The sequence below is a fragment of the Trichechus manatus genome, unplaced genomic scaffold, assembly GCF_000243295.1.
Source record: "Trichechus manatus latirostris isolate Lorelei unplaced genomic scaffold, TriManLat1.0 scaffold00069, whole genome shotgun sequence".
Classification (NCBI taxonomy): domain Eukaryota; kingdom Metazoa; phylum Chordata; class Mammalia; order Sirenia; family Trichechidae; genus Trichechus; species Trichechus manatus.
The window spans coordinates 1,576,936-1,601,715 of NW_004444005.1; the positions used below are offsets into that span (position 1 = coordinate 1,576,936).

Here is a 24,780-nt window from a genome sequence, read left to right on the forward strand (position 1 = left end):
CTGTGCATGCTCCAGGGACAAGATCAGGCCGGTTCTTCTGAAAAGCATCTTTTCAAGGAAGTACATTGAGAGCTGGGTGGGTTGTTCTTTCTTTATTGGATGTTCCAAGGTAATGGGTTTTGTGTTAAGCACATGTTTTTAGTTCAGGGTGCTTTGCCTAGGGGCTCAGTCCCTTTTTCCCCTCCCTATCTCATTGCCCCCTGAGAGATTTCATACTCATAATTCTTTATGAGGGTGTAGGGGCGGAGTTCTCTTCTGCTGTAACTTCTTTAAGCCGATGCTGGGTTGTTGGCCTGCCTAGCAGAGCAGAAATCTCTCCCTGTCTGGTCTAAAGTTTCGTTGGGGCTGTTGGACTCAGACCCGGGAATCGGCTGGAACCCTTGCATCATCATTAATTTGACTTGGAACTGCTGGAGTCGAGAGGACATAAACTTAACCAGAGCTTTGAGCAAGCAGGGACCAAATAAAACTGGTAGAAGGATAGTTATTGCGGGGCCTAAAAGGGGAAGGAACCAGGTTATGGTAGGTAAATGTCCTTTGATTTGACTCGAAATATTGTTACCTATTTGTGTATGGGCCGTCCTTAGCCACTCAGCTTGTTTAAGGATCCTCTGAGCCTTCCCCAGAAGGCTGCTTCCCCAGAAACATTAATGTACATGCAGCAGGAAGTGTCTGCAACTGCGCAGGTACCTCCTTGTTCAGCCAGGAGGTAGTCCAGTGAGATTCAGTGGCCCATAACTACACTGGCCAACGAGTCCAGGGATCTCTGTAAGGCTAATAGACTGTCCTGAATCGGTACTGACTACTTGGACAACACTGGATAGATTTGGGACTTGAGCATTGCTGTAAACCATACCCACCGTTAATCCAGCAAGCGCTCCCATCGAGGCCATGAGCCCTAAAGCTATGAGGGTAATGGGTTCTCTTTTCTTTCGGCTGAGGGCTCCCTGGGAAGCTGGGTTAGTGCTCCCCTGGAAGACTGAGGCTGTGTTGTTATTGGGGATTACAAGCCCAATGAAACAACTGGTGTTGACCAAGGTTAAATCAAGGCACCCTAATCCCCAAGTCCTGTTGGCTTGGTCTAAGCATGCAAACCAATATCCTTTGGGGGCACACAGGACTGGGTTTCCCAGGCATCCTTTAGTAATAGGCACCAAGGTATTTGTGGTTAACAACCATCCCATGAAATGGGATTGGTTTTGGGTTGCCCTAAAAATGGTCACGTTTTCTTTTTTTAATGTATTCACTTGGAAAAATAAAAAGTAGCAATTCAATGTTTATCCTCAAAAATGTTTGCTGTTGTTGTTGTTCTAATTGTATTGAACTGTGAAATTCAAAAAGTCTGGAAACTATTAGTGAAGTGGTTAAGAGCACAGAGGGTGGTCAGACAGATATGGAGCCACCACTTTCCTATTATATAACTTTGAAATAGGGTTGCCATATTTAAAAAAACAAAAAACAGGACCCCCCAGTTAAATCTGAATTTCAGATAACTAATAATTTTTTTATGTATGTCCCAAATATGGTATGGGAACTACTTATACTAAAAACTATTAGTTGTTTTTCTGAAATTCAAATGTAACTAGGCGTCCTGTATTTCATCTGACTGCCCTAACTTGAGAAGACGAACGTTTCCATACCTGATACGCACTAAAAAAAAAACCCGTTGCCATCGAGTTGCCTCCAAGTCATAGAAACTCTGTAGGACAGAGTAGAACTGCCCCATAGGGTTTCCGAGGAGCGGCTGGTGGATTTCAACTGCTAACATTTTGGTTAGCAGCCATAGCTCTTAACCACTGAATCACCAGGGCTTCTAATACACACCAAGCGTTTACTAAATTTTATTTGTTATTGTTTTTAAAGTCCTGGCTGTGCCACAACAGGACTAGTTGTGTGATTTTTATCTAGTCACTTAATTTCCGGGAGTCCCAATTTATTCATCTGAAAAACAGGAAATATAAAACCTCTTTCACAGACTTGGTGTAAAAAAATAAGTAACGTGAAATAGCTCCTCAAGGCGCGTTATTGTCCCACCCCTCCCAAGCCCCAGCCTGCCAAGACTACACATCCCACAATCCCAGGCGGCTTTTCCCCCTCCATCCCTGCCATTACCTCATTCCCTGGCCTCGTTCTCGCCAATCCCTGCTTCGCCAGGGGTGTGGCATCGGGCTATTCTCGCGACTTTTGCTTTACTCTTCTGCTGTGCTACTCCTGTCGCGAGACTTTTCGCTCGTTCGCCTCCGCCGCCGCTCTCTTTGCCGACGCCTTATCCCGGGACTCGGACTCAGCCTGTCCCTTGTCCGAACACCGGCCTCGGCTCTACTGAGGCACTGGTCACCCAACCCCACCTCGCCGCCGCCATGGCGGACCCTAAATACGCCGACCTTCCCGGCATTGTGAGTACAGGGCCGGCCCCGGCTTCCCAGGACCGCGCCCCCGACCTCCCTAGGACCCCCGGCAGACACCATCCCGCAACCCCTCCCGCCTGAAGCCCCTCCTCCGCCCCAAGGGCGCGCTCCCCTCGCTGCCAGACCGGCCGCAGCACCTTCCGGACTTCTTCAACCCGACTGGGCTGTGCCGTCGGACGGCGCGCCAGGCCTCCTTTCCGGCAGGCGCCGGTTCCCCGGCCCCGAAATCATCTGCGGTCGTTACCACTTCTGCCCTAATGTTTCCACCAGTGTCAACACCTCCCATGCCCCCCCAAATCTCCCCATAAACCCCCCACCTCTCACCCCACCCCAGAACACACCCACCAGGCTACGTGGTGATGGCCTTCACCCTGCCAAGGAAGAGATCAGGATGGCAGAACTTTTCTTGTGTCAGAGGTGGACCTCTGCCCTCAGGGAATCTGCCCCTTCCTCCCACCATGCACTTGCTCCGTGTACCCTACTTGTGCGGCACTGCCTACATCCTCAGGGTGGGGGTTGGGTCACAGGGTCTTGGTCCTGACTCACCCTGAGCCCTTGTGCCAGGGTAGTGGTGTCCCTGGCCTAATTGGAGGATAGCGTTGTGCCAGGGTAGTGGTGTACCGGGCCTAATTCAAGGATAGCCTTCACCTGCTTCCGACATGATTGCCAAGGACATGCCCCGCACTTCCAGATTCAGAGTAACATCTTTGTCTTCATTACATACCATTTACCATCAGATCCCGGTTGTCCCCACTGTCATCCCCACCCCAGAGTCATGGGGAACTGACATGCTGTTCATGGGGAACTGACAGGTAGAAGAGAAAGGACAGGATCCTGGCGTCACAGCCTGCCTTCTGTTTGTTCAAGTGGAATGGAGGAAGGGGTGTTGGCGGGTATGCTAGGTGGTGAGGTCTGGTGATCACTGCTTCTGCCTGCAGGCCAGGAACGAGCCAGATGTTTATGAAACCAGCGACCTACCTGAGGATGATCAAGCGGAGTTTGATGCGGTAAGACTGTGTGCTGCCTCAGGACTCCTCTGGACTCTGACATATCTTCCCCAGGCAGGCCCTTTCCCTTCTTTGGCGAGCCACAGTAATAAGTGGGTATGCCAACCCCAGCCTAGGTGGTATGTAGGTTGCAGGGCTTGCAAAGGTCTCACTGGGCCTACAGCCATCAATGAACAATGACAGGAGAAAGAAGTCAGTGGAAATATAACCAAGAAAATCTATTTGCAAAACTCTGATCCTTGGGCCTTTTTAATCAAGTCACAGTATCTCAAAACAGTTAGGTTTGGGGCTAGAGACTTAGGTTCATGGGTTCTAGTTCATGGTAATAAATCATGAAGCCTGAGCACTTATAATACTTATAAATAACTTGAGGTTAGGACTAGGCCTTTTATTTCATAAAGTATTTCGCTCTCTATATATTCATTAGTACCCTACCAAGATTTAGGCTTTGAAGTATAGAGGGATATTTTATAGGAATATTCAGTATCCATTGGGCAAAAAGTAAGAAAATGATGTGGAGATTTTAGAGCGATAAGGGGCCTGGTAAGAGCAAAATAAGTTTGAGGGAGAACATAAATCTTTCACATCAGCAGAAGAGAGATGCTTGTAGCACTTTCAGATCCAAGAAGAAATCTAGACTGAGGAGGAAGGAATTAGCTAGCTGTGGACATATTTGAACCAGGAGGGGGACCCCTTAGCATTGTTTATTGGATGTGTTCGTTTTGTGTTGATTTAAGTGCACTGCAGAGGAAGGAAGAAATGTTCCTGCAGACTAGCCCCCAGACTAATAGCGGAGTTAGGATACGTATAGGAAACATTTGGAAGAGAAAAAATTGAGTGAATGAAAATCAACGTAGTAGAAACTCTGTATGTAAGTGCCAAGGGGGACAAAGATCCATTAGCATATCTTACAGGATGTGTTTTAGGTTCTATTATTTCCAAAGAGAGCTGAGCTGAAGTCACGTTGATGGTGTGAGATCTGAGTGAAGGTGTGACCAAGAGTCAGAGGGAACAGGCTTAATACGCGTGTCTGTGAGTCCTGTGGCTATGGCTATGTCTGTGGGCTGGTTAGTCCTGGGGAATGCTGGTTGCTGGCTTATAATGTATGGCTTGGCGTACTCACTTATTCCTTATTTGATTCCCCCATGTGGAAGTGGTTCCTACTTTGTGGGGAACACCTTCCCTGTCCCCTCTCAGTGGTGTGTCCTTGTGGCTTCTGTATCTGCTGGCATGTCAGGCTGTCCCCCAAGCTTGAGTGTCTGGAGATCAATGCAGAATAATGTTGTTGTCCAAGGACCTGAGTATGCACCTGTCATTCCAAGAGGTATCTTATTAGGAGGCTGCCTCTGGCCTCACAGGGTAGGGATGTGTATGCTGAGGACTTCATTGTACTGCCACAGTTCAGAGACTGCTCAGTTCTGGCCTAGGCCTCTGCCTAAAAATTATCAAGCCTTCATGGTAAGATAATGAATGGAACTTTGTAACTTTGTTCATGACTGAGACAAAAGGGTAGTATCAAAGCAGTCCCCTTTTCAGACCAAAAAAAAGTATAATTTTCCTTTTGAAGCATCTGAGAGATTTCTTAATCAAAAGAAGATGACAACCATTCCAGGCGTGAAAGAACCTAAATGTGCAGCTCTGGTTGGCTGTTGGTCCGCACTGAGCCTGAGCAGCCTATTTTAGTAGTGTCTAATGTCTAATGGGGTGGCTTATGGGGAGAGAGGATACCATGAGTCTTCATTTCTTGTGGCATGTTGCTCAGGATGCTGGTATAGCAGTGCTTAGGAGCTGGATGATGAATACAGGAGGAATCGAGTTGCCTCCATCACCTAAGGCTCAGCTAAGTGGCTCTCCATCACCAGGGAGGAGTAAGTAGGGTGGGCAACCTTCAGCTGCTCTAGGAGCCCTCAGGCCTAAGATGTTTCCTGGTGTCAGCTAATATCTCTGGCCCCTGTGTGTCCCTATGGGCGTTAGGAGGGCAGCTTTTGGGAAATCAGCTGAGTAATGGCTCTACTGCTGCTCTTAATACTGATGTACATGCGCAGCTCGAGGAGCAGTGGATTGTCCTTAGACAGTCCAAAGACCTCATGTCCATGAGGGCTGGATTCTCACCAGCAGCCTATCCCCTTCTCTACCTTCCCAGGACCCAGAACAGATGACAAGTGCACATAACCATTTTTGTGGCTGAATCAGAGGTTTTCAGTTACCTTGTTGGCCTCTGGCAACAGCATTCTCTGCTTAGCCTCCAGATTATTTTCAACTTTAATTTAAAAAATATATATACTTTTTAAAATAGGTAATGTATACACATAGAAAAAAAGATTCAAGTCTGTATAGTGAAAAGGCTCTCCCATCCCTGGCCACCACTGCTTAGTTCCCTTTCTTGGAGACATCAAATATGACCAGGTCCTTGTGGAGTCTTTGGGAAGGTGTCCAGATTTTTATTTAAAGGAATAGGTAGCATTGATCCTCACTGTCATTTAACCTCCTTTCTCTAATTTTTCCATTTTGGAAGAAATTGGGTTCCTGAAGGACATAATGTTCTCCAGTATCCTTAAAGACTTTCATTGCTACTTTAACTTATGCATAGTTTTTCAGTTCCCACAGTGGGGTATAAGAAGGGAAAAAATGGTAGACAATTTTAATTTTGGTACAGATGATCCTGATTTTCCTTCTATTCCTTTAAAACAATTTTAATGGAAGTAAAATATTCCAAAACAGGAATAGAGCAAAAAACTGAGCAGGCCAGCCCTTTCTTCCTCGATCTGGGAGGATTTCCTCTCTCATTTTAGACACTCTTGAATTAATTGGGATGATGGGCTTGTTTGGAGACTTTTCTTAAAATGCCTGGTCAGGAAAGCAAATTCCCAAATGGGATTCCCTCTCTCCTGGGCCCACAGCCTACCTTGGGTCTGTGTAGCATTCGGCTCATGGCTTTTGAACTGCTGGAGCAAGGGGAATAAATTTTAAAAACCTCACTCAAAACAGGATTTAGTTTCTTCCCTTATGGCATAACTGCCCCCCAGTGCCATGTGCAAGGGGAAAATGACCTAGCCAAAGCTTGGTGGGGCACCAGCAGAGGCTTCCATTCTCCAAATAGTTGGTAGTGCTAGACACCAGCAGCTAAAGATGAGAAACAGTAAATTGTCTTCCTTAGAGTGGGGTATCATAGAGTATGCTTGATTGTGTTCATTGACTGTTGGCGCACTTGAACTTACCTGAGTTTTTCCTGATGCTTCCCCCATCCTCCCTCCTCACCACCTTGCCTGGACACTAGTTTGCACAAGTAAGACCATTCGATGCTTCTTCTCTGCATGTTATTTTTTCATCTGCCATCTTGCATGCAATGCTCTGTCACTGTGCTCTTGTTATGGTTAATAGTTTTAAATTCCAGTGATTCCCTAGCTGGGTCACTGTGGGGCCTGCTGGCCTCATGTTTAAAGATCATTAATCAAGTGTAGAAGTACAACTCTGATCCATGAATCATTGTCTCCTCCCCATGTGAGATCTGCAAAATAAAACTGTCCAATGAAGGATGGGGTGGAAACATGGAGGCTATGAATGCTTTTGGACACGAGGCATTTAGGGGCAGGAGTTAGAAGGGGGTTGCCTTTCTCCTCCTCAGGCTGGAATGGAATTAAGAGAAAAGGACTGACTTTTAGTCATTCTAGGGTGGAGGACAACCACAGTCATCACTTCTTAGCTGTGTGTGGATTATCCATAGGAAAAAAAAAATCGTTTCGATATCCGCCTATGCTAAACCTTTAGAGAAACGGGGGAGGGGGCAAGTGTTGTATGCAATTTTAAGATAAAAATAATTTGCGTTATTTGTACTTTGCAGTTTCTCTGCTTCTGAACCCCTCCCTGAGAAATAATGGATGGTCAGCATTACATGGCTCCATCCTGGACAGTTTTATTCTACAGCATTATCCATCTTCCTTGTCATCGTGGTTCTGAAGCCCCCCTGGCTGCAGCTTCGGCGCAGAGCTGGAACAGGCTCAGAGAGCAGCAGTGGCCTTCTCTCTCTGATTTTGAACCTCGGGTTTTGCCCGTTGAGGCATCGCCACTTAGCCAAACAGCCCTGGGGAGTCTGGGAGTCCATTAGCGAGAGGGACTGGGAGTGATGTACCGGGTAAGCTGGTACTTGTGATCAAGGCACCTGGGATTTTCCAATCAAGGTGACTGTAGGTTTCCATGGTAACTGTTACTACTCCAGGTTGCAGAAATTATGCATAAAATACTCTCACAGACCTGGAGGTGGTATATACTGTTTACAAACTAATATGCCACTTTTTCTTGTCTTTGATTTTCTGCCTTCCCATTTTGCTTGTTCCATATGATTTGAACTTGAACTCATGGCCCATTGTCCTTTTCTTCTTGAGTTTCTCCCAACTGGCTTTAGCTTAGTGGGGCAGGTAAGAGAAAGGTACAAAGTATGTGTCTCCCCTTATGTGTTTACATATATACACCTATGAGTGCTTAGACCCAGCCACCCACTCTGTGCAGACACATCCCAGCCTAGAGTACAGGACCTGGACTAAAGAAGGAGTCTTGGCTGGGCTGGACCCTGATATGAAACAGGGAATGGAGAGGTTGAGGTTCAGGTGTATCTGTGGCTGAACTCTCTGGGACAGGAAGTAGCATTGTTTTTCTCCCACCATGGATTGTCTTACGCACACAAGCATCCTTAACCCTCTTATACTTTCATCTGCCCATCAAGACAGCTTCTAGAGAGGCAGGGTATACAATTCGATTCCCCTTCCTGGCAGTTCTTTAGCAGCCTTGCCTGGAAATGGGAGCCTTATCTACATGGCCTGAACTAAAATAAGGCCTCTTCGGAATACTCTCACCCTTCCCCCTTGTCCACCCTCCAGCCCGTGTGAATCTTGTGAACTGAGGGTTGAAGAAACATGTTCTGCACATGGGCTAGTAGCTGTGAATCTTGGTGTCCTCAGACTCTTTGTACTAGCACATCATGGCAGAATTGTTCTGGATCCCTCAGAGCTGCGGGGTGAGTTGCCAACCACTCAAGATGGATACCAATAGGCCAGGCTGCATGAAGGACCAGGATTTGCCTCTCCTCTGGCAGCAGAAAATAAGAATGGGGCTGGAATTAGGTCCTTCCAGTTTCCTTAAACTCTCCGTCGGTGGCTGACATATTCTGTTCTGCCTAACCTGAAGGCAAATCAGACCACCCACATGAGCATGTGCATCTTCCTACCCTCATTGTGACTGATTCTGCCATCCAAATGTCTAATTCTCTTAAAACTGGAGAAAGGGAGACAGGAAGACTTGGGCCAAGACCAAGTAAGGGGAGCTCCTCCTGTGAGAATCATGGACCCTCAATCAGCTACAGGTCCTCAGAATCTCCATAACCTCTGCTTCATATTCTGTCATCTCTACAGCTTCCCCTCCACCTCTGCAGCTTCCCCTCCACCTCAGCCTTCTCTTCCTGCACTTTCTTATTCATGCCATTAGCTTGTAAATCTAACTGCTAGTTCTCAGATGATCCTAAATTGCTGTCACTAACAGCAAAGCTTCATGACATCCTCACCACCAGAAAGGAAAGGGTCTCACGCTCTCCTTTCTCTCGGGGTATGTGGTGACCCCAGTGGAAATTTCTTGGTCCCAAAATGTTGCTAGGCTCCCCAGGGGCCCTGTGGTGTGGCGTGTTTGAAGACTGTCGTGTAGTGCATGTGACAATTTGCTAATAACAATTTTGTCTTTTTTTTCCCCCTCCCTCACCCCGTCCCCCACTCCCTTTCCTTTTAACTCTTGATTTTCTCACCTCTGGGGAAACCGCAAGGAGCTGGTAAGAAGCTTGACCTTTCATCTGCTTTTTTAACGGGGTGTGCTGTAATGGGCAGTGATTTCTCTGTCCTTTTGTCTCTACTAAATCTTTCATCCCTGTTTTCCATCTTACAAATCACTATAATGACACTGTCCCAACCCATGCACCAGATCTAGACACTGGCAGAATAGGTGCCACTGGAGGACTAGCGCGTGCTGCCCGCCTGAGTCTTCTGGGGCCATACCCTGGGAGAGGCTCCAAGAGGATGCCAGCGTCAGGCAGCCCTCCTGACCCAGGACGTGCTCCTGCAGCAGGGAATAGTTGGAAGAAAGTGCTGCCCATTTCTGTTACTGCCCAGAACCTCTGAAATTCACCTTGTTTGCCTGTTTTTACTCCACCCTTAAGGTCCCTTCTCTATTTAAGGTCCCTGAACTACTAACCAGAAGGTTGGTAGTTGTATTCACCCAGCGGCACCGTGAAAGAAAGGCCTGGTGATCTGCTTCTGTAAAGATTACAGCCAAGAAAACTCTGTAGAGCTCAGTTCTACTCTGTAACATATGGGGTCTCCATGAGTCAGAATCGACTTGATGGCAATAGGTTTGGTTTGGTTTTTGATTCCCTATTTAGGAAAGTGAAAAAGTATGTTCTCATCTGGACAGTGCCTGGCCCATAGTACGGGCTTAACAAATGGTAGCTGTGATTTGTTTCTTTATTTTTGGTCTGTAGGTTATTCCTCCCATTTGTCTTTTTTTAGGAAGGTTTTGTTTTTGTTTATTTAAATGGACTTCTGCTTCATTGGTATTAATTGGCCAATGTGATTGGTTCTCACAGGGAGGAGTAGCATATTCTTGAGTGTGAGCTTAAGGGAAGATGGTTGTCTATCCTGAGCATGAGTCCTCAGATGAACACAGAGTAGAGGCCAAAGACCACAGTTATTGGGCTGGTGGATGCTCAGAGAAGGTTAAAGATAATAATTTGGTACTCAATTGCCAGCTGGCACTTGCATGTGGGACATTGAGCCCTTTTATTATCCCTCGGTCTTTAGCTCTTGCCCCTCTGCCCAGCACTTCCTGAAGAGCCAAAGATCAAGTTAATATTTTTTCCTCACTCCCTCTCCCCGCTTATTTTTAAAGCTGGCACTCACACTGATTCCCTCTCTAACTAGTAGCAGAGCAAAGGTGAAGGATGGGGCTTCCTTCTATCTGCTGCTCTTTTTCCTTGATGGCTGTCTACCGCCACCCAACACCCCCCACCCCCCACCCCGGCAGAGGTTCTCAGGCCTGGCTGCATGTTAGAATCACCTGGGTACTCTTTAAGCCAGCCTAGTGCCCTGGCTGTATCCCAGAACAGTAAAGTCAGAATCTGCAGAGGAGAGCCTAGGCCTTTCTTCTGTCCTCCTTTTCTCCTTCCTTCCTTTTTGTTTACATTTTCCAAGTGATTCTGATGTGCAGCCATTGCACCTAGTAGAAGGGAAGAAGACGCATTTTGCCTTTCTACTATGGAGCAGTTCTGTTAGCAGCAACTAGCAACAACTGTAGAAGGTAGAGATGTCATTCCCAATAGAAAAGGCCTCTTGGGTCTCCCTCTCCTTACCTTCAGTACTGTAATGAGAGCCGTCATGCTTCTGACAATTGAAGGAAGGACATGCAGTCTGGAGTGCCCAGTCTTGGTGTACTTATTGGAATCTGTGGACAGGAAGTAAATATCTAGTAAGAAGGGAATCTCTCTGCTTCAACCTCTAGAGTGAAGTCTCTTTTTCACTTTCCTCTATCATGTGTCCCTGTCTTTGGAAATGCTTCAGTGCTGGATGCACAGCAGAGGGTCAGGGAGAAGAGGCAGGTACTGCAGCTTCTCTTTGAAAAGATGCTGGGCTTTCTCCATCTCAAGGCTCACAAGTAGCCCCTGCCTAAGGTGCTCTTGGCAAGTAGATATTGCCTTTGCTTCTTTTAAGATGTCCGTTTAAAAATAATCCAAAATAAAAATAATAATCCAATAAGCCCTGCCTCTCCTCCCTATCCCCTGAATTCTCTGGCTTCACAATGGCCTAATTACTGGGCTGTTGGTCAGGCCCTTTGCCAGCCTTCTTTCTATATCTGAGAGTTGGTGTCCTCCGTTTAGTAGGTTTAAAGTCCTAATACTCACCCTCAGATTATTGGCTTGATTGTTTGCTTTTTCTCCTCTTTACCTCTAGCAGGGATGGGAGGTTAGCTTTAAAATGGACTTCCTCAGCCACCAAGGAGATTTGCTTTTGGGAGGGGGAGGTTAAAAGAGGTCAGGTTGGTTTCTTGCCTAGAGTGCATGGTGTGTGCCAGATAACTTTGGGAGGGCCCAGTTGGATGGGGTGGGGGATGGGGAGACTTATGTACAGAGTGGGTGGGGAGGTTATGCTGCCTCTGTTCCCAGTTGAATCAGGGTGTTAATATTTATACAACTGAGACTCCAAATTTATCAGGAAGCTTCCGTTTCCTAGGTTGAGCCTGGGTTGGCAGCTTGAAATGGAACTGCCCTTCTTTCCCCTTGGAAAATAGGACCCAGTCTCCTAAGGTTTGAGGATTTTGTGGGGTATGGCTCTAGAGTGGCAATAATTCTGCTCTTGGTCTGAATCACCTATTCCTGCAGGAGGAGCTGACGAGCACAAGTGTGGAGCACATCATTGTCAATCCCAATGCTGCCTATGACAAGTTCAAGGACAAGAGAGTGGGGACAAAGGGACTTGGTGAGACTGGGCTAGAAGTTGGGTGGGGAGAAGCCTGAAGGACAAGCGTGAAAAATGGCTTCCTGTCCTCAGGTGTTAGTGACTTTTGTTTTGGGGAAAGGTTCCCTCGTGGAGATGGCTTGTGGAAGCCCTCACACTGACCGGAAACTGTGACTCCCTGGGCTTAGATCAGGCTCTCAGTTCTATTTTTCTTTTCTCTGGCAGATTTCTCAGATCGTATTGGAAAAACCAAGAGAACAGGATATGAATCTGGAGACTATGAGATGGTTTGTTGTGTGTGTGTTGAGGGGATGGTGTGGGGGTTCCATCCAGCCGACACTTAGGAGGAAGATCAGGGGATGCAGTTGGGAATCTGAGTTTGTCTCCGGCCAAGGGTCCTGCGGAACCCAGCAGGTTGCAGTTGAGAACGCTGCCCCCTGTTGTTTTGGAGAGTCTCTAGGCCTTTGGCTACTCCAATTCTTCTGTCCTAGGGTGTTGTGGATTCTGGCCATGACACCCTAAGACTTAGGGCTAGGGTTTGGATAAATTCTTGAGGCTCTGTATGGTAAAAGGTATAACATCACCCCCTGTGCTTGCTCCTTAGCTTGGAGAGGGCCTGGGAATAAAGGAGACACCCCAGCAAAAGTACCAGCGACTACTGCATGAGGTCCAAGAGCTGACCACTGAAGTTGAGAAAATCAGGGTAACTATAAACTCTTTTCTCCTATCTCTGCTGACTTAACAGTCATTGATCTCTGGAACTCCCAGTAGGAGGAGAAAGATTCCCTAAGCTCCTGGAATAGGGGATGAGGTTTCTAGAGTATAGGAGGACACATGCTTCTACATTCGGTGTTACAGGTTGGCAGTCTGCTATGCGAGGGACCATCCCAATGACTTTCAGCCACAGTTGTTATTCAAGGTCTTGATCGTTTTTCTCCCTTGATTCATTCTCGTGACTCCTTACTGTGTCTCCACCTCTTCATACCAGACAACAGTGAAGGAGTCAGCCACTGAGGAGAAGCTGACCCCTGTGGTACTGGCTAAACAGCTGGCCGCTCTGAAGCAGCAGCTGGTTGCTTCCCACCTGGAGAAGCTGCTGGGACCAGATGCTGCGATCAACCTCACCGACCCCGATGGGGCTCTGGCTAAGTGGGTGCCTTCCTTTGTTGGGAAATCATTGCTGGTTGGGTTGTGGATGGGAGGGGCTCAGCCAGGTACTGACGGAGATGCTAAGGGGAAAGAGGCCTAGCTGTTCCTTAATGCTGACTAGGAAGCAAAAGAGAGAGAATGACTGGGCTCACCCACATTCTTCAAGTCATGGTATTACTACTTGGTGTCCTGACCTAGGCGCCTGCTGCTGCAGCTGGAAGCAACAAAGAACAGCAGAAGCACTGGTTCAGGGGGAAAGACCTCCAGTGGGGCCCTTCCAGATAGCAGCCTTGTCACTTATGAACTACATTCTCGGCCTGAGCAGGACAAGTTCTCTCAAGCTGCCAAAGTACGTATGTATGTGGTACTAGGGCAGGGTGAGGGGTAAGTACTTGGCCCCAAAGACTCTCTTGACTCCCTCTGAGGGATCAGACCTGGGAAGAGGGTGCTAGGAATGCTGTTTCTTCCACAACGTCTCGTTCTCTCCCTGTATTCCTTGCCCACCTACTCTCGGTTAAGATTTTAAGATTGTGGCTAGGAATGTGTTCCAGGGAAAGGAGCCCCTTTGGTGGTGGGGTTTGTGGGGGAGGCAAGCAGCAAAGAACTGGATCTTATTCCTCCCATGGCAGCAGCAGGGAGGCAGATGACAAATCTCACCTCCTTCCTCCCCTTAGGTTGCAGAACTTGAGAAGCGCCTGACAGAGCTGGAGGCAGCTGTGCGCTGTGATCAGGATGCTCAGGTCAGGCGCTGTCCTATACTTAGTCTGAGCCTCAGGTCCTGCTCTCTGAGCCCAAGGTCCACAGCCTGGGCTGAGTCAAGAAGGGGTTGAAGTGAACAGGGGTCAGCCGGTGGGTTGCCAGCTAGAATCAGAAAGGATGGGAGAATGTGGTCATCACATGGAGATATAAGGGCCGCTGATTTCTTTCCTCCCTTTCCCACCAGAATCCCCTTTCAGCAGGTCTCCAGGGAGCCTGTCTTATGGTGAGTGTGGCAGGAACTGGAATGTTTGGATTATGAGGGGATACGGGGATTGAGTTTGCTTTGACAATTGCTTTTGGGTCTGCTAGTGGCACAGTGGTTAAGCGCTCATCTGCGAACTAAAAGGTTGGCCGTTCGAACCCACCAGCAGCTCCATAGGAAAAAAAAAGCTGGTGATCTGCTCCTGTAAAGATTACAGCCTTGCTCATCCCATCCCCCTTTGGTGAGTGGCGTCTGGGGTCTTAAAAGCTAGCAAGTGGCCATCTAAGATCCATCAATTGGTCCCAACCCACCTGGAGTAAAGGAGAATGAAGACAACCAAAGACACAAAGAAAATATTAGCCCAAGAGTCAGAAAGGGCCACATAAACCAGAGACTTCATCAGCCTCCGACCAGAAGAACTAGCTGGTGCCCGGCTACCACCAATGACCACTCTGACAGGGAACACAACAGAGGGTCCCTGACGGAGCAGGAGAAAAGTAGGGTACAGAACTCAAATTCTAGTAAAAAGACCAGACTTAATGGTCTGACTGAGACTGGAGGGACCCCGGAAGGCATGACCCCTGGACTCGTGTTAGCCCAAAACTAAACCCATTCCCAGGGCCAACTCTTCAGACAAAGATTAGACTAGACTGTGGGACATAAAAATGATCCTCGTGAAGAGTGTGGTTCTTAGCTCAAGTAGGTACATGAGAATAAATGGGCAGCTCCTGTGTAGAGGTGAGATGAGAAGGCAGGGTCAGGAGCTGGCTGAATGGACACGGGAAATCAGGTGGAAAGGAGGAGTGTGCTGAGAGCAACTAGGGTCACGTAACAATGCGTGTATAAATTTTGTTTGAGAAATTAACTTGAATTGTAAACTTTCACTTAAAGCACACACACACACACACAAAATTACAGCCTTGGAAACCCTAGGGAGCAATGCTCCGGTCCTGTAAAGTATGAGTTGGAATTCACTTGACAGCACCCAAGAACAACAACAGCTATAAACTGTAGTAGGATATGGAGGGCCTCTTCCTAGTCTGATCCTTCCCCCTTCATGAAGCTTGTCTCACCTCCAGGAGACTGTAGAGCTGTTGCAAGCAAAGGTGAGCGCCCTGGACCTTGCAGTTTTGGACCAAGTGGAGGCTCGGCTACAGGTATTAAGTGGAGGGCAAGCTGGATTGTGGGTAGTTCGGGATTTTGGAAGCCCTGGATGCCCTCACTCCTAATCTTAAAATCTATACTTTCAGAGTGTCCTGGGAAAGGTGAATGAGATTGCCAAGCATAAAGCCTCCGTAGAGGATGCAGATACACAAAGTAAGGTCAGGAAGACACCTTTACCCCATTCTCCTATCCCTTCCCATTCCCTCATATTGTCCAAGTCATCGTTGGTAGTAACACCAAAGCATGGGAGCACACTGAATCCTCAGGTCCCTGTCTTCATCAGCTGTTACAGCTGAGAAAGGGCAGTACTTCCCTCTGCCCAGGTGACCCCTTCCCCACTGCAGTGAAATAACAGTGTCTACGTCATGGAAAACCTCAGCCATCCCCTCTGTGCCCTGTCGTGTCCGTCCAGGTGCACCAGCTATATGAAACCATACAGCGCTGGAGCCCTGTCGCCTCCACCCTTCCCGAGCTGGTGCAGAGACTCATCACCATCAAGCAGTTGCATGAGCAAGGTAGGAGGCAGCTGCCAGGGGTGCTAAGAGGAATTGAAAAGTGGACGACTTTGGTTCTCCTCCCTCCTTAGTCTCAGATTTTAGTTATAACCATACCTTTCTTACTACTTTCTTTTGTAGCCATGCAGTTTGGTCAGCTTCTGACACACTTGGATACGACCCAGCAGATGATTGCTAGTTCCCTCAAGGACAATACCACTCTCTTGACCCAGGTGTGTGTGCCTTTACTGATCTGCCACCTCCTTCTCCAGCACACAGACTAGCTTCTCCAGCTTTATCTCGTAAGGTTCTGCTTTAGGTCATTTTGTAGCCTGCTAGTATGGCATGGTTTTGGTTTGAGTCTCTACACTGTCACTCAGTGGTTGTGGGACATTTGATGACTTAACCTATGAACTTCCTTCTTCCCATCTGTAAATTACACCTGTCTCACACAGTCATGTGGATTAGGCAAAATAATATGGCCAAATTACGGGGTTGAGTAAGCACCAGCTTTTCCTATAAAGCCTACCCTTTTTCTCTGTAGTCTCAGCTTTACTTTACTCTCCCTGGGATCCTCACCCAGCTGCTCCTCTCTACCTTGGCAAGAATAAAGGCTTTGAAATCAGGAACCAGGCTCCAACCTGGTTCTGCCACTTCCTTCCTGACCCTGGGTGGGCAGTGAGCCTCCCCTTCTTCATTCCTTAGCCATGCCCTGTATGTAGCCAGTCCTCAATTTCTGTTGGAGGCACTGTTCTCAGTGTTGGAGGGAGCTTTAAAGTCAGGAGACCAGCATCACAGGACCATCAAAATAAATGAAAATACATGTAAAATACTTGATATAATGGAATTTCCTTCTTCTAGAGCAATTTTCTAAAAATTTTGAACCAGTAAAATCCTCATTTCAACCAAGTCTTACTTGGTCCTCTATTTATAAAACAGATGAACTGTACTGGTTAAAGTCAGGATGGGAATTCTTAGAGCCCTGCTTCTTCCTGAGCTAGTTCCATGGTGCTCCAAAGAGAGTCTGAAAACTAGTGCCATGAACATCCCGCTCTGGGCCTCATAAGCTGTGTTTCTTCCTGTTTTCCTCTCAGGGAATTTCTTCAGGTCTTCATCCAGGTATTCCTAAGCACGAGGACCTGACAAAGTCAAACCACTCTGTCACTTTTTAGGTGCAGACAACCATGCGTGAAAACCTGGCCACAGTTGAGGGGAACTTTGCCAGTATTGATGACCGGATGAAGAAGCTGGGAAAGTGAGCACCTTTGGGAGATGGGGACCAGAGGGATTCCCTACCCCTTGAACTATGTTAACAGCTTACATAGGGCTGTCCCTGCAGTAGTTTCCTGTTAACTATAATTCTCGCATCCCCATCCCATTTCACACTGGGGGCAAGGGGTTCTTTTTGCATGTGGGGTTTATACTCCTCCCCTCCTGAATACAGAATTGTAACGGGGGGATATTTGATAGTGGTCTCCCCTCAGGCCCCAAGAATGAGGACTTGGGCCCAGCCCATGCCAACTCATGTCCAATACTACTTTGTCTGGTGTGGGGAAGGGTTGGGTCCTGCCCTCCAGCACAGCTTTTGTGGCTGATTGTAATATTGTACAACTGTTTCTGACCATTAAATGCTGTTGTACTCTGTGTGGCCTCTGCTCTGTTTCCTGGGGAAGAGGCAGCACTGAGAGATAGACGCATTCACAGGCACAACAGGTGGTCTAAGCCACTCTACCACGAGAGAAGGTTTAAATTGTAACCTGTTCTCACCAAAGAACTAAGGGGAAAAAAAAAAAAAAAAAGTACAGAGCCAGAGCCAGAATTTCAAAATATTCTCATCTGTTAAATTAAGAGTGTCTCCCATAGAAAAGCAGTGGAGGCCCCACAGGGCAAGTACAAAACAGAATTAAAACTCCCAAGGGTCTTGTCTTTACAAAAGAAAAGGCAGAAGGCAGCCCCTGGACAGCTGGTCACGCTGGCCGCTCCGGTCGGACCACGTTGCATCATCGCAACGTCTCTGAGCGTTTCGATGGGGAGAAGGGGCAGTGTAGTGTGTATGGGCGGAGAAGCCCTGAGGGCTCTCTTTGCCCCCTTACCCCATTTTTATAATCCCAGAGGAAAGTAGGGGGAACCTGGCTACACCTTAAAATGAGGCTATGTGTTTCAAACCTGGGGATAGGGGTAAGAGGGGATCTGTGCTTTGAGCAACCTGAGCCAGAGCCAGAGACAGAGGGGAGTTGAGGGGTGAGGGGAGGATGCATGATGCTTATTGCTTTGTACCTTTCACTGGGAAGGAGGGCAGCAGCCAACAGTAGCTCACAGGTTTGTAAACTGAGCCTGCTGGCTTCAAAAAGGGAGGCAATGAAGTCGAATTAAATATAAAAGAGTCATTTGTGCAAAAATAACTTAAATAAAAGACCTGGGGAAGGGGGTGTTCCCCTTAGCGCCTGGTGGGGAGAGGGCCATATACCACCCCCCCAGGCCTTTTCAGTGACATGGCTTTGGGGGGGGAGGGGTGAGCTTCCCTACCCCTTGCAATGGCTCAGGATGGGATTGTAGGGGAAGGGGTGGCATTTGTGCTCTGAGTGAGGAGTAGTGCCCCCACCCACTGTCCACAGGTGCACATGGCTGGCAGGCGCTCCCAAGGCTCAGCACTCAGCTCTCCCCAGTCAGGGTCAGATCCAGCTCCAGGTATGGCTGCTACGGGGCCAGTTTCCTCCTCTTGTTTTTGGCAGGACGGCCAGGGCGCGCCCGTGGAGGCAGAGGGACAGCCGCCTGTACAAGAGGAGAAGTTGAAAGAAGTGATCAAACAGCTGGGTATCAGGAACTCCTTTTTCTTCTCCCCACTCCCTCTAACCCTCCTTTTCTCCTGCCCCATCCCTTATATACCCACCCTCCCTGTATATGCCACACACACATACTAACACACACACGTACTCGAGTGGTGGGGCTGGGTTCCAAGGGAACGTCCTGGCGAGAGCTATTGCTGTTTCGGGTAGGGCTGCAACAAGGGGCACAGATGATCAGGAACACCTTCCCAAAACCAGGTGAATTTCACAGTTTGGGTGGGAAACTTTCTACATCTGAATAGTAAACGTATACTATCCCTATTCATATTCAGATAAGTACTTGCCCTGTTTGAAAATCACCTTTTGGACATTTCTGTAATAATGAGAATCGGGGAAAGGCCAGGGTTGTGGTAGACCCAACACTCACTTGTATTTTCTCCTCCGGCCACGACGAGACTTTCTGACTACCCCAGGGGGCACCTGAGAAAAGATGGACTGTATGTGTGGGAAAGTTAGAAAACAGCACCACGGCCCCACCCCTTCCTCAGAGCGCTTCAGCCCACACCTGAATCACTGCACTCACCTTAAGCTCCTCAGAATAGGGCCCAGGAGGGGGTGGATCCTTGGGCTCAGCACCCCCTTCAGTTAGCTCCCCATTATGCTGCCAGTGGTGGGTCCTTCTTGGGGAACGTTCCATTTGTCCATTGAAGCCACCACGTGCTCCCCACTTGAGGGCCAGCCGGCCAGGCTCCCTCCGACTCCCAGGCTTTCGGCCCCGGCCTGACCTGGCCTCACCATTAATGCCCCTAAGTCCCCCTCCTCCCCGCCGGCCCCGTTTCCCTGACCCCCTCCCAGTGAGCAGCTCAGGGACGGGGGGATCAGGAGAACCATGGGGTGGGGCTAAGGCACTGAGGGGAGGCCGGGCAGGCTCCGGTTCAAGGGCTGAGGTGGGGCTCTCAGGGGGCATACAAGGGGCTTCCGACTGCTCTGGAGGGAGCTGAAGGCAAAAAAAGAAAATCCCCATCTCAATGACAATTCCTCTGCTAATGTAACTCAGAAAGCCACCAAAAGCTATTTTGAGTCTGGGGAAAAAACTGTTTCCCTAACAAACACACACATCCATATGCTCACCTGGAGACTCTGTAGCAGGCAGGCTAGGGGACTAGAAGCCTCTGAGAGGGGTGGAGGAGCTCCCCCCGCAGGGAGGAGCTGCAACCCCAACTGGCCAGAGAGAAGAGAGCCAGGAGGCTGCAACAGGCTGGAGAGGGTTCCAGGGCTGCTGGTCAGTGAAGACAGGTCACCTGTTGAATTATAAAGTCAGGGGTCTCTCCAGGCAAACTAATTATGCTGAGCAAACCTTATTATTGTCTCTAGCCTTTATCCAGTGACCACAAACTTTCTTTCCTAATCCACTCAGCCTCTACTCCCAATTTTTACTGCTTCCCTTCTCTTTCACACCAAGAGTCTTCCCTCAGACTCACCCAGCAGGCTGGCACTCAGCAGAGGGCTAAGGAGTTGGGGGGGTCTCCCTGAGTTGGAGGGGGCCTTGCCCACAGAGGAGGCCCCCGGGTCAGTAGTTGCCGTGGTGACACTGGAGGTAGGTGGTCCAGGTTGGGGGGCACTCAGGACACAGGGCTAAGGAGAGAGAATGGTGGTAGCACTTACATGTGTAAAGTGTGGGATAGACTTATAGTACCTCCACGTACACAAACTCACTGAAGTCTCACATGAAGTAGGCCACGCTTATTAAATACAGACCCAGTTCTTAAAGCCATCCTACCCCCAGCCAAGAACTAAGCCCTCCCCAAAGACCCTGAGGAAGAGCTCAGGCATGAAACCAAAAACCTTTGATTCCCAGCTCCCATCTCTGATTCTACCTCTTCTGTCCCACCCACTCACCCTCTATCCTCACCTGGGGAGGCATCCCCGAGGGGGGATCCAGGCTGGCAGCCAGCAGCGCAGAATTTAAAGCTATGAGGGTAGGGGGGGCTGAAAGTGGGGGGAAAAGGAGGGGGGGCAGGTCTCCCAAACCTGAAAATGGCTCCCCACTTGGACCCCCGGCTCCTTCTGCGGATGCCTCCCCGTCCCCAGCTGTGGGGCCCAGGGCCAAGAGGGGCAGGAAAGAGGCAAGGAGGTTGCTAGGGGGTGCTGAAGACGGTGGAAGAAGGTCTGAGGGGGGTGGTGGAAGCAAGGAAGCCACCAAAAGCGAAGGCCCTTCGGGCTCGCCTGGGGCTAGGGGAGGGCCAGGTCCTCCTGGTGGGGGTAGCAGGGGCTCAGGGGGAGGTTGTCCCCCTCCCCCAGCCAGCATGCCAAATAAACTGTGGCTGAGCAATGGAGAAGGTGGGGGCTGCCCCAGACTCAGGGGGAGAGGCAAGGCCCCCAGCATCCCTGGGAAGCCAGCTCCACTCAGTGCCAGGCCCTGCTCAGGGCTGGGGAAAGGGAAGGCCTCCCCACCAGCTAAGGAAGGCAGAGGGCAGGCTGGGCCCACCCCCATCCCAAGCCCTTCAGATGGACTTTGAAGCACAGGGCTGGGGACTATGGGGGCTTTGGAGGCAGCTGGTGGGGCAGGGGCACCTGTAAAGGAAGAGAGAGATTCAGCTCAAGGGAGGCTATTTTTCCCAGTGTCCAAAGAACCCAACCACCCTGCCCCCAACCCAGAAAACCAACAAAAAATTGTGTAAACTCTCCCCTAAACGCCCTGGCTGCCTCTTTCCACCCACAGTAAGGGAAAGCTCCGTGATACTCACATACCTGGCACACTGCTGAGACTGCCACTGGTGGTCCCAGGCACAGAGGACTGGATGGGGTGCCTGGGTTGGGGAGGACTCCCTGAGGAGAGGGTTGGGGGTGGAGAAAAGTGTGCATCTGACCCCAAAAGGTTAAAGCTTCCATCAGAATGGGAAGGGCCAGGGATGGGGAGTCCCAGCAGAGACAGCACAGAAGGGAGAATCGGTTGGGATGGCTCTGCGAGAGGATAGGGTTGGGGAGCAGGAGCAGGGGCCCGAGGACGGTTGCGTCTAGGGGTTTGAGGTCCTCCCCCCTCTAGTAATCGCAATACAGTTGGGGGTCGGCGCGGCCGACGCTGAGAAGGATGGGGTGATGAGGAGTGGGAAGCTGAGGGCGCCTGGGCACGGGGCCGTCGGCCCTGTAAAGTGCTGGGATGGGGTAGCGGGGGATGCTGTGCCTTGGCCGCCGCAGAGAGTAGGCTGCTAGCAAGGAAAGGGGATGCCCCGGGCCCCTCCACTGTTGGGGCCCCTCCCAGGGGTCCCAGGACCAGGGGCAGGTGCATAGTGGCTGAAGACACTGGTGGTTGAGTAGCAGGACCAGGGGGGCCGGGGAGATTATTGCTATAGGGCAGGGGAGGGGGTGTTAAGGCATCACTACAGTGGAAGGGAGGATCTGAAGGTGGTGATGAGGAGGCATGAGGGGCTGGAGGAGAGCCCAGGTCAGGGGGCACGAGGCTGGATCGGAGGGTAGCTCCCCAGTTGTATGAGGGAGCATTGAGGCTGATAGCAGGTGGAGGAGGTGGGGCTGGAGAGGGGGCATTGCCCCTCGGGAGGAAACGGGGACTGCTGCTGCCCCCAGAGGGAACTGGGTCAGGAAGCCTTGGTGGTGGGAAGAGCCCCCCAGGGCCTGCTAGAGAGGAGAAGGCCTGGGAAACTGAGGGTGGTTCTAGGGGAAGGGAACCAGGGCCCCCATTAAGTGGAGCTAAAGGAGGGACTCGACAGGGAGGGCAGGCAGAGGGGGGCCCTGGGGACACAGTGTGGAACATTTGGGGGCTCGCTCCCTCTCCTGCAATAAATGAGAAATGAAGGATCAGCCTGAGGCTCCCCTTTCCAGAACTTCCTTTTGTTTTTTCCAGTCCCACCTCCCACAGATTCCTAACCTCCATGCCCCCTCCTCTCACCAAGCCTCACTCCACCCTTCTCCAGGTTGCCTTTCATAGAGCTCCTCCCACCATCCTTCTTCCAGGCCCTAAGGTTCTCCTCAGCCTTCCTGTAAAGTGAGGAAGACTCACCCGGAGAAGAGTGTGAGCAGGTGGTCTCCATGCTTCGGTACAGAGTTGCCATAGCAACGGCTTTCCGCCGGTGGTTGCACAGCTTGGTCATGTCCTCCTCTGATGCTGGCCCCACCCCAGCCCCACCCGGGGTCACCGGGGCCAAAGGATCAAAGTTGAAAACCTATGAGGTAGAATGCATGGTCAAGGGCCCTGAGGGGAGTCTGTAAGAAGGGCTACCGAGGTCAGTGATTTGTATTAAGTCTCTAGGCCTATCCCCGTATTCTCTGGCACCCCTCAGCAGGCTGACCTTGGGGACATTGAGTGGACACTCCAGACCGCACTTGCAGGTCCCATCACTAAGGAGGTAGCTCCGGGTTTGCTCCAAAGAAGACAGCTCTGTGCCACTTGGGCTGAAAGAGTATGGGGTCAGAGAATATAAATGTAACTGACATTGAATCAGAGAACACTCCTAAAAGACAGTTTGTAAGTCAAGTCAAAGACCTTCCTAGGAAAGGCAAGGGTAAGTGGATGTGAGAAGAGACAGAAACACAGAGAAGTGATTCAAAAGGCCAGAAATGCAGAGAGCAAAAAGGCTGAGAAAGGAAGAACAGAGGAGAGCAATAGGGTAGCAGAGATCTCGGCTCTGTCTGGGGTGATGGAACTTGAGGAACTCTGAAGATCCATACCTGATATAGAGCACAGCACCCTCTCGAACACAGCGCTGCCAGCCAATGGGGACAGATGTGGCCACAGGGCCCCCAGCTCTGTCTGCTCCACTGCTCTCATTGCCCCCATTCATTGTGTGTAATCAGCTCCCACGTGCCTGATAACACAGACATCCATGTGGGCACCAAGAGGACTGAGCTGGGCTGGGTACCTGAGGGAGTACTCCAAGAAGACAGAGGTTGTCGGGAGACCCAAGAGAACTCAGGGGAAGAGCCAGAGTGGCAAGAGGAAACCCTCAAAGAGCTGACAGGGAGAATAAGGGGAAACCCTCTGTCACACCACCATGGCTACCTGAACATCTCTGCAAACATTGTGGGGTCCAGTCTAAAGCCGGGGCCACCTGCTTAGCCCACACCTGCAACACAAGAAGGGACTGTCAGGAATCTGCCCAGTGCAGCAGAGCACCATAGTCCAGTGCTTTCTCAAAAGAAGAAAAATCCTTAATAATGCGAGAGGATCTGCTGGCTGAGTCCATAACCATCCTTTCCAAGCCCAGTCCCTAGGAACAGGAGGGCCAGACCCCCAACTCCCAGGAACCAAGCAATTACAAAGAGCAAGGCCCCTTTGTCCTATCAGGGTCAGAAGACCTCGACCTGGAGTGTGGGCAAGTTCTCATAAGACCAGGTTACTAGGAAGTTTCCCAGAGTGTCTGGACCCTGCCGTTCCCTCCCCCAGGAAGACCATATAAAAGTACAGATCGCCCGGCAGGTCACCAGGCAATTGCCCAACTGCCCCCTAGAGTGGTACCAGTAGAACTCCCCCCATGCCTGCTCCATTAGACAATCATTGATCTAGTTCATTTGGGTGTTCTCCCAGGATCCTGAGAAGCTTCTGATTTTCCCGAAAATCTAAGGCAAGGGAATTCAGAATCTCCTCTCCCACTGGCTTCAAATTAGCTGCAAGAAGGACTCTCCTCTGATATGCGGGGGCACCCCTTAAAAGTGCAAAGATCCCCCCCAACCTCACCGTCGCTCCCACACGACATTGGCGGCTTCCAAACTTTCCCTCTCATAACAAGGCGCCCTGTCACCCCAGCCTGCTTCCCTTAGCTTGGGGAGGAGGGGAAGACGCACGAAGTAGGAAGGAACTTGGGGAGAGGACGGGCGGAGGGTGGGCGAAGCACTGAGGGGAGGGAGGTGAAGAAGGCAGAAGTCAGGCAGTGAAAGAAGAAACGGCGGGGGCAGGTGAGGGCGGGGGAGTGAGGATGAGGCCGGGTAAAGGGGCCGAAAGGACGCGGAGGGGGCAGAGGGTAGGGACTGGAGGGGAGAGTAGGGGGAGGGGCAGGGGGGGCCGGGCCCCGCACTCACCGCGGCCCATGGTTCGGCCGGCCCCGCCCTGCGCAGTTGCGGCCCAGAGGGTGAGTGGGAAGGGGTGGGAGGAGGGTCGGTGGAGCCCGAGCCTCCGGTATGGCCCCGGCCGGTCCTAGCAGGAAGCGCCGCCGCCGCCGCTGCCGCCGCGGATCACCGAGCGGCCTCCCGCGCATGCGCCATGGGGGCCAGGGGCAGCCCTGGGGATTCCGTTCCCAGAAGGCACTGCGCAAGCTGCTGCCGCCTCCGTCGCCGCTACCGCCGCCGCCGCCGCCGCCGCCGCCGCTGCCCC

At 50.4% G+C, this 24,780-nt stretch overlaps 2 protein-coding genes across 6 annotated transcripts; one reads left to right on the forward strand and one right to left on the reverse strand.

Moving 5' to 3' along the window:
- Nucleotides 1–2,079: 2,079 nt before the first annotated feature.
- Nucleotides 2,080–19,092, forward strand: DCTN2 (dynactin subunit 2). Of its 5 annotated transcripts, XM_023734536.1 has the most exons (16): nt 2,080–2,396; nt 3,347–3,415; nt 9,222–9,227; nt 11,826–11,922; nt 12,127–12,188; nt 12,506–12,604; nt 12,890–13,050; nt 13,249–13,399; nt 13,725–13,790; nt 13,994–14,032; nt 15,091–15,168; nt 15,262–15,333; nt 15,588–15,690; nt 15,811–15,902; nt 16,842–16,924; nt 18,402–19,092. In XM_023734536.1, the coding sequence occupies exons 1-16, from the start codon at nt 2,361–2,363 to the stop codon at nt 18,460–18,462; spliced, it is 1,275 nt and encodes a 424-aa protein (XP_023590304.1). In that variant the 5' UTR covers nt 2,080–2,360; the 3' UTR covers nt 18,463–19,092. The 5 variants fall into 5 exon arrangements, with proteins under 5 accessions (XP_023590304.1, XP_023590305.1, XP_004379935.1 ...); XM_023734537.1 differs by lacking the exon at nt 9,222–9,227; XM_004379878.2 differs by lacking the exon at nt 18,402–19,092 and having other exon boundaries at nt 16,842–17,445.
- On the reverse strand, nt 17,484–24,624 carry MBD6 (methyl-CpG binding domain protein 6). Its single transcript, XM_004379876.1, has 13 exons — nt 24,489–24,624; nt 23,473–23,536; nt 23,142–23,278; nt 22,763–22,865; nt 22,474–22,636; nt 21,207–22,247; nt 20,368–21,029; nt 19,937–20,090; nt 19,587–19,756; nt 19,039–19,452; nt 18,883–18,935; nt 18,604–18,667; nt 17,484–18,441 (listed from the first exon to the last, which is right to left on the reverse strand). Exons 3-13 carry the CDS (start codon nt 23,252–23,254, stop codon nt 18,367–18,369), a joined length of 3,012 nt encoding a protein of 1,003 aa, XP_004379933.1. The 5' UTR covers nt 23,255–23,278; nt 23,473–23,536; nt 24,489–24,624; the 3' UTR covers nt 17,484–18,366.
- Between the last annotated feature and the right edge of the window lie 156 nt (nt 24,625–24,780).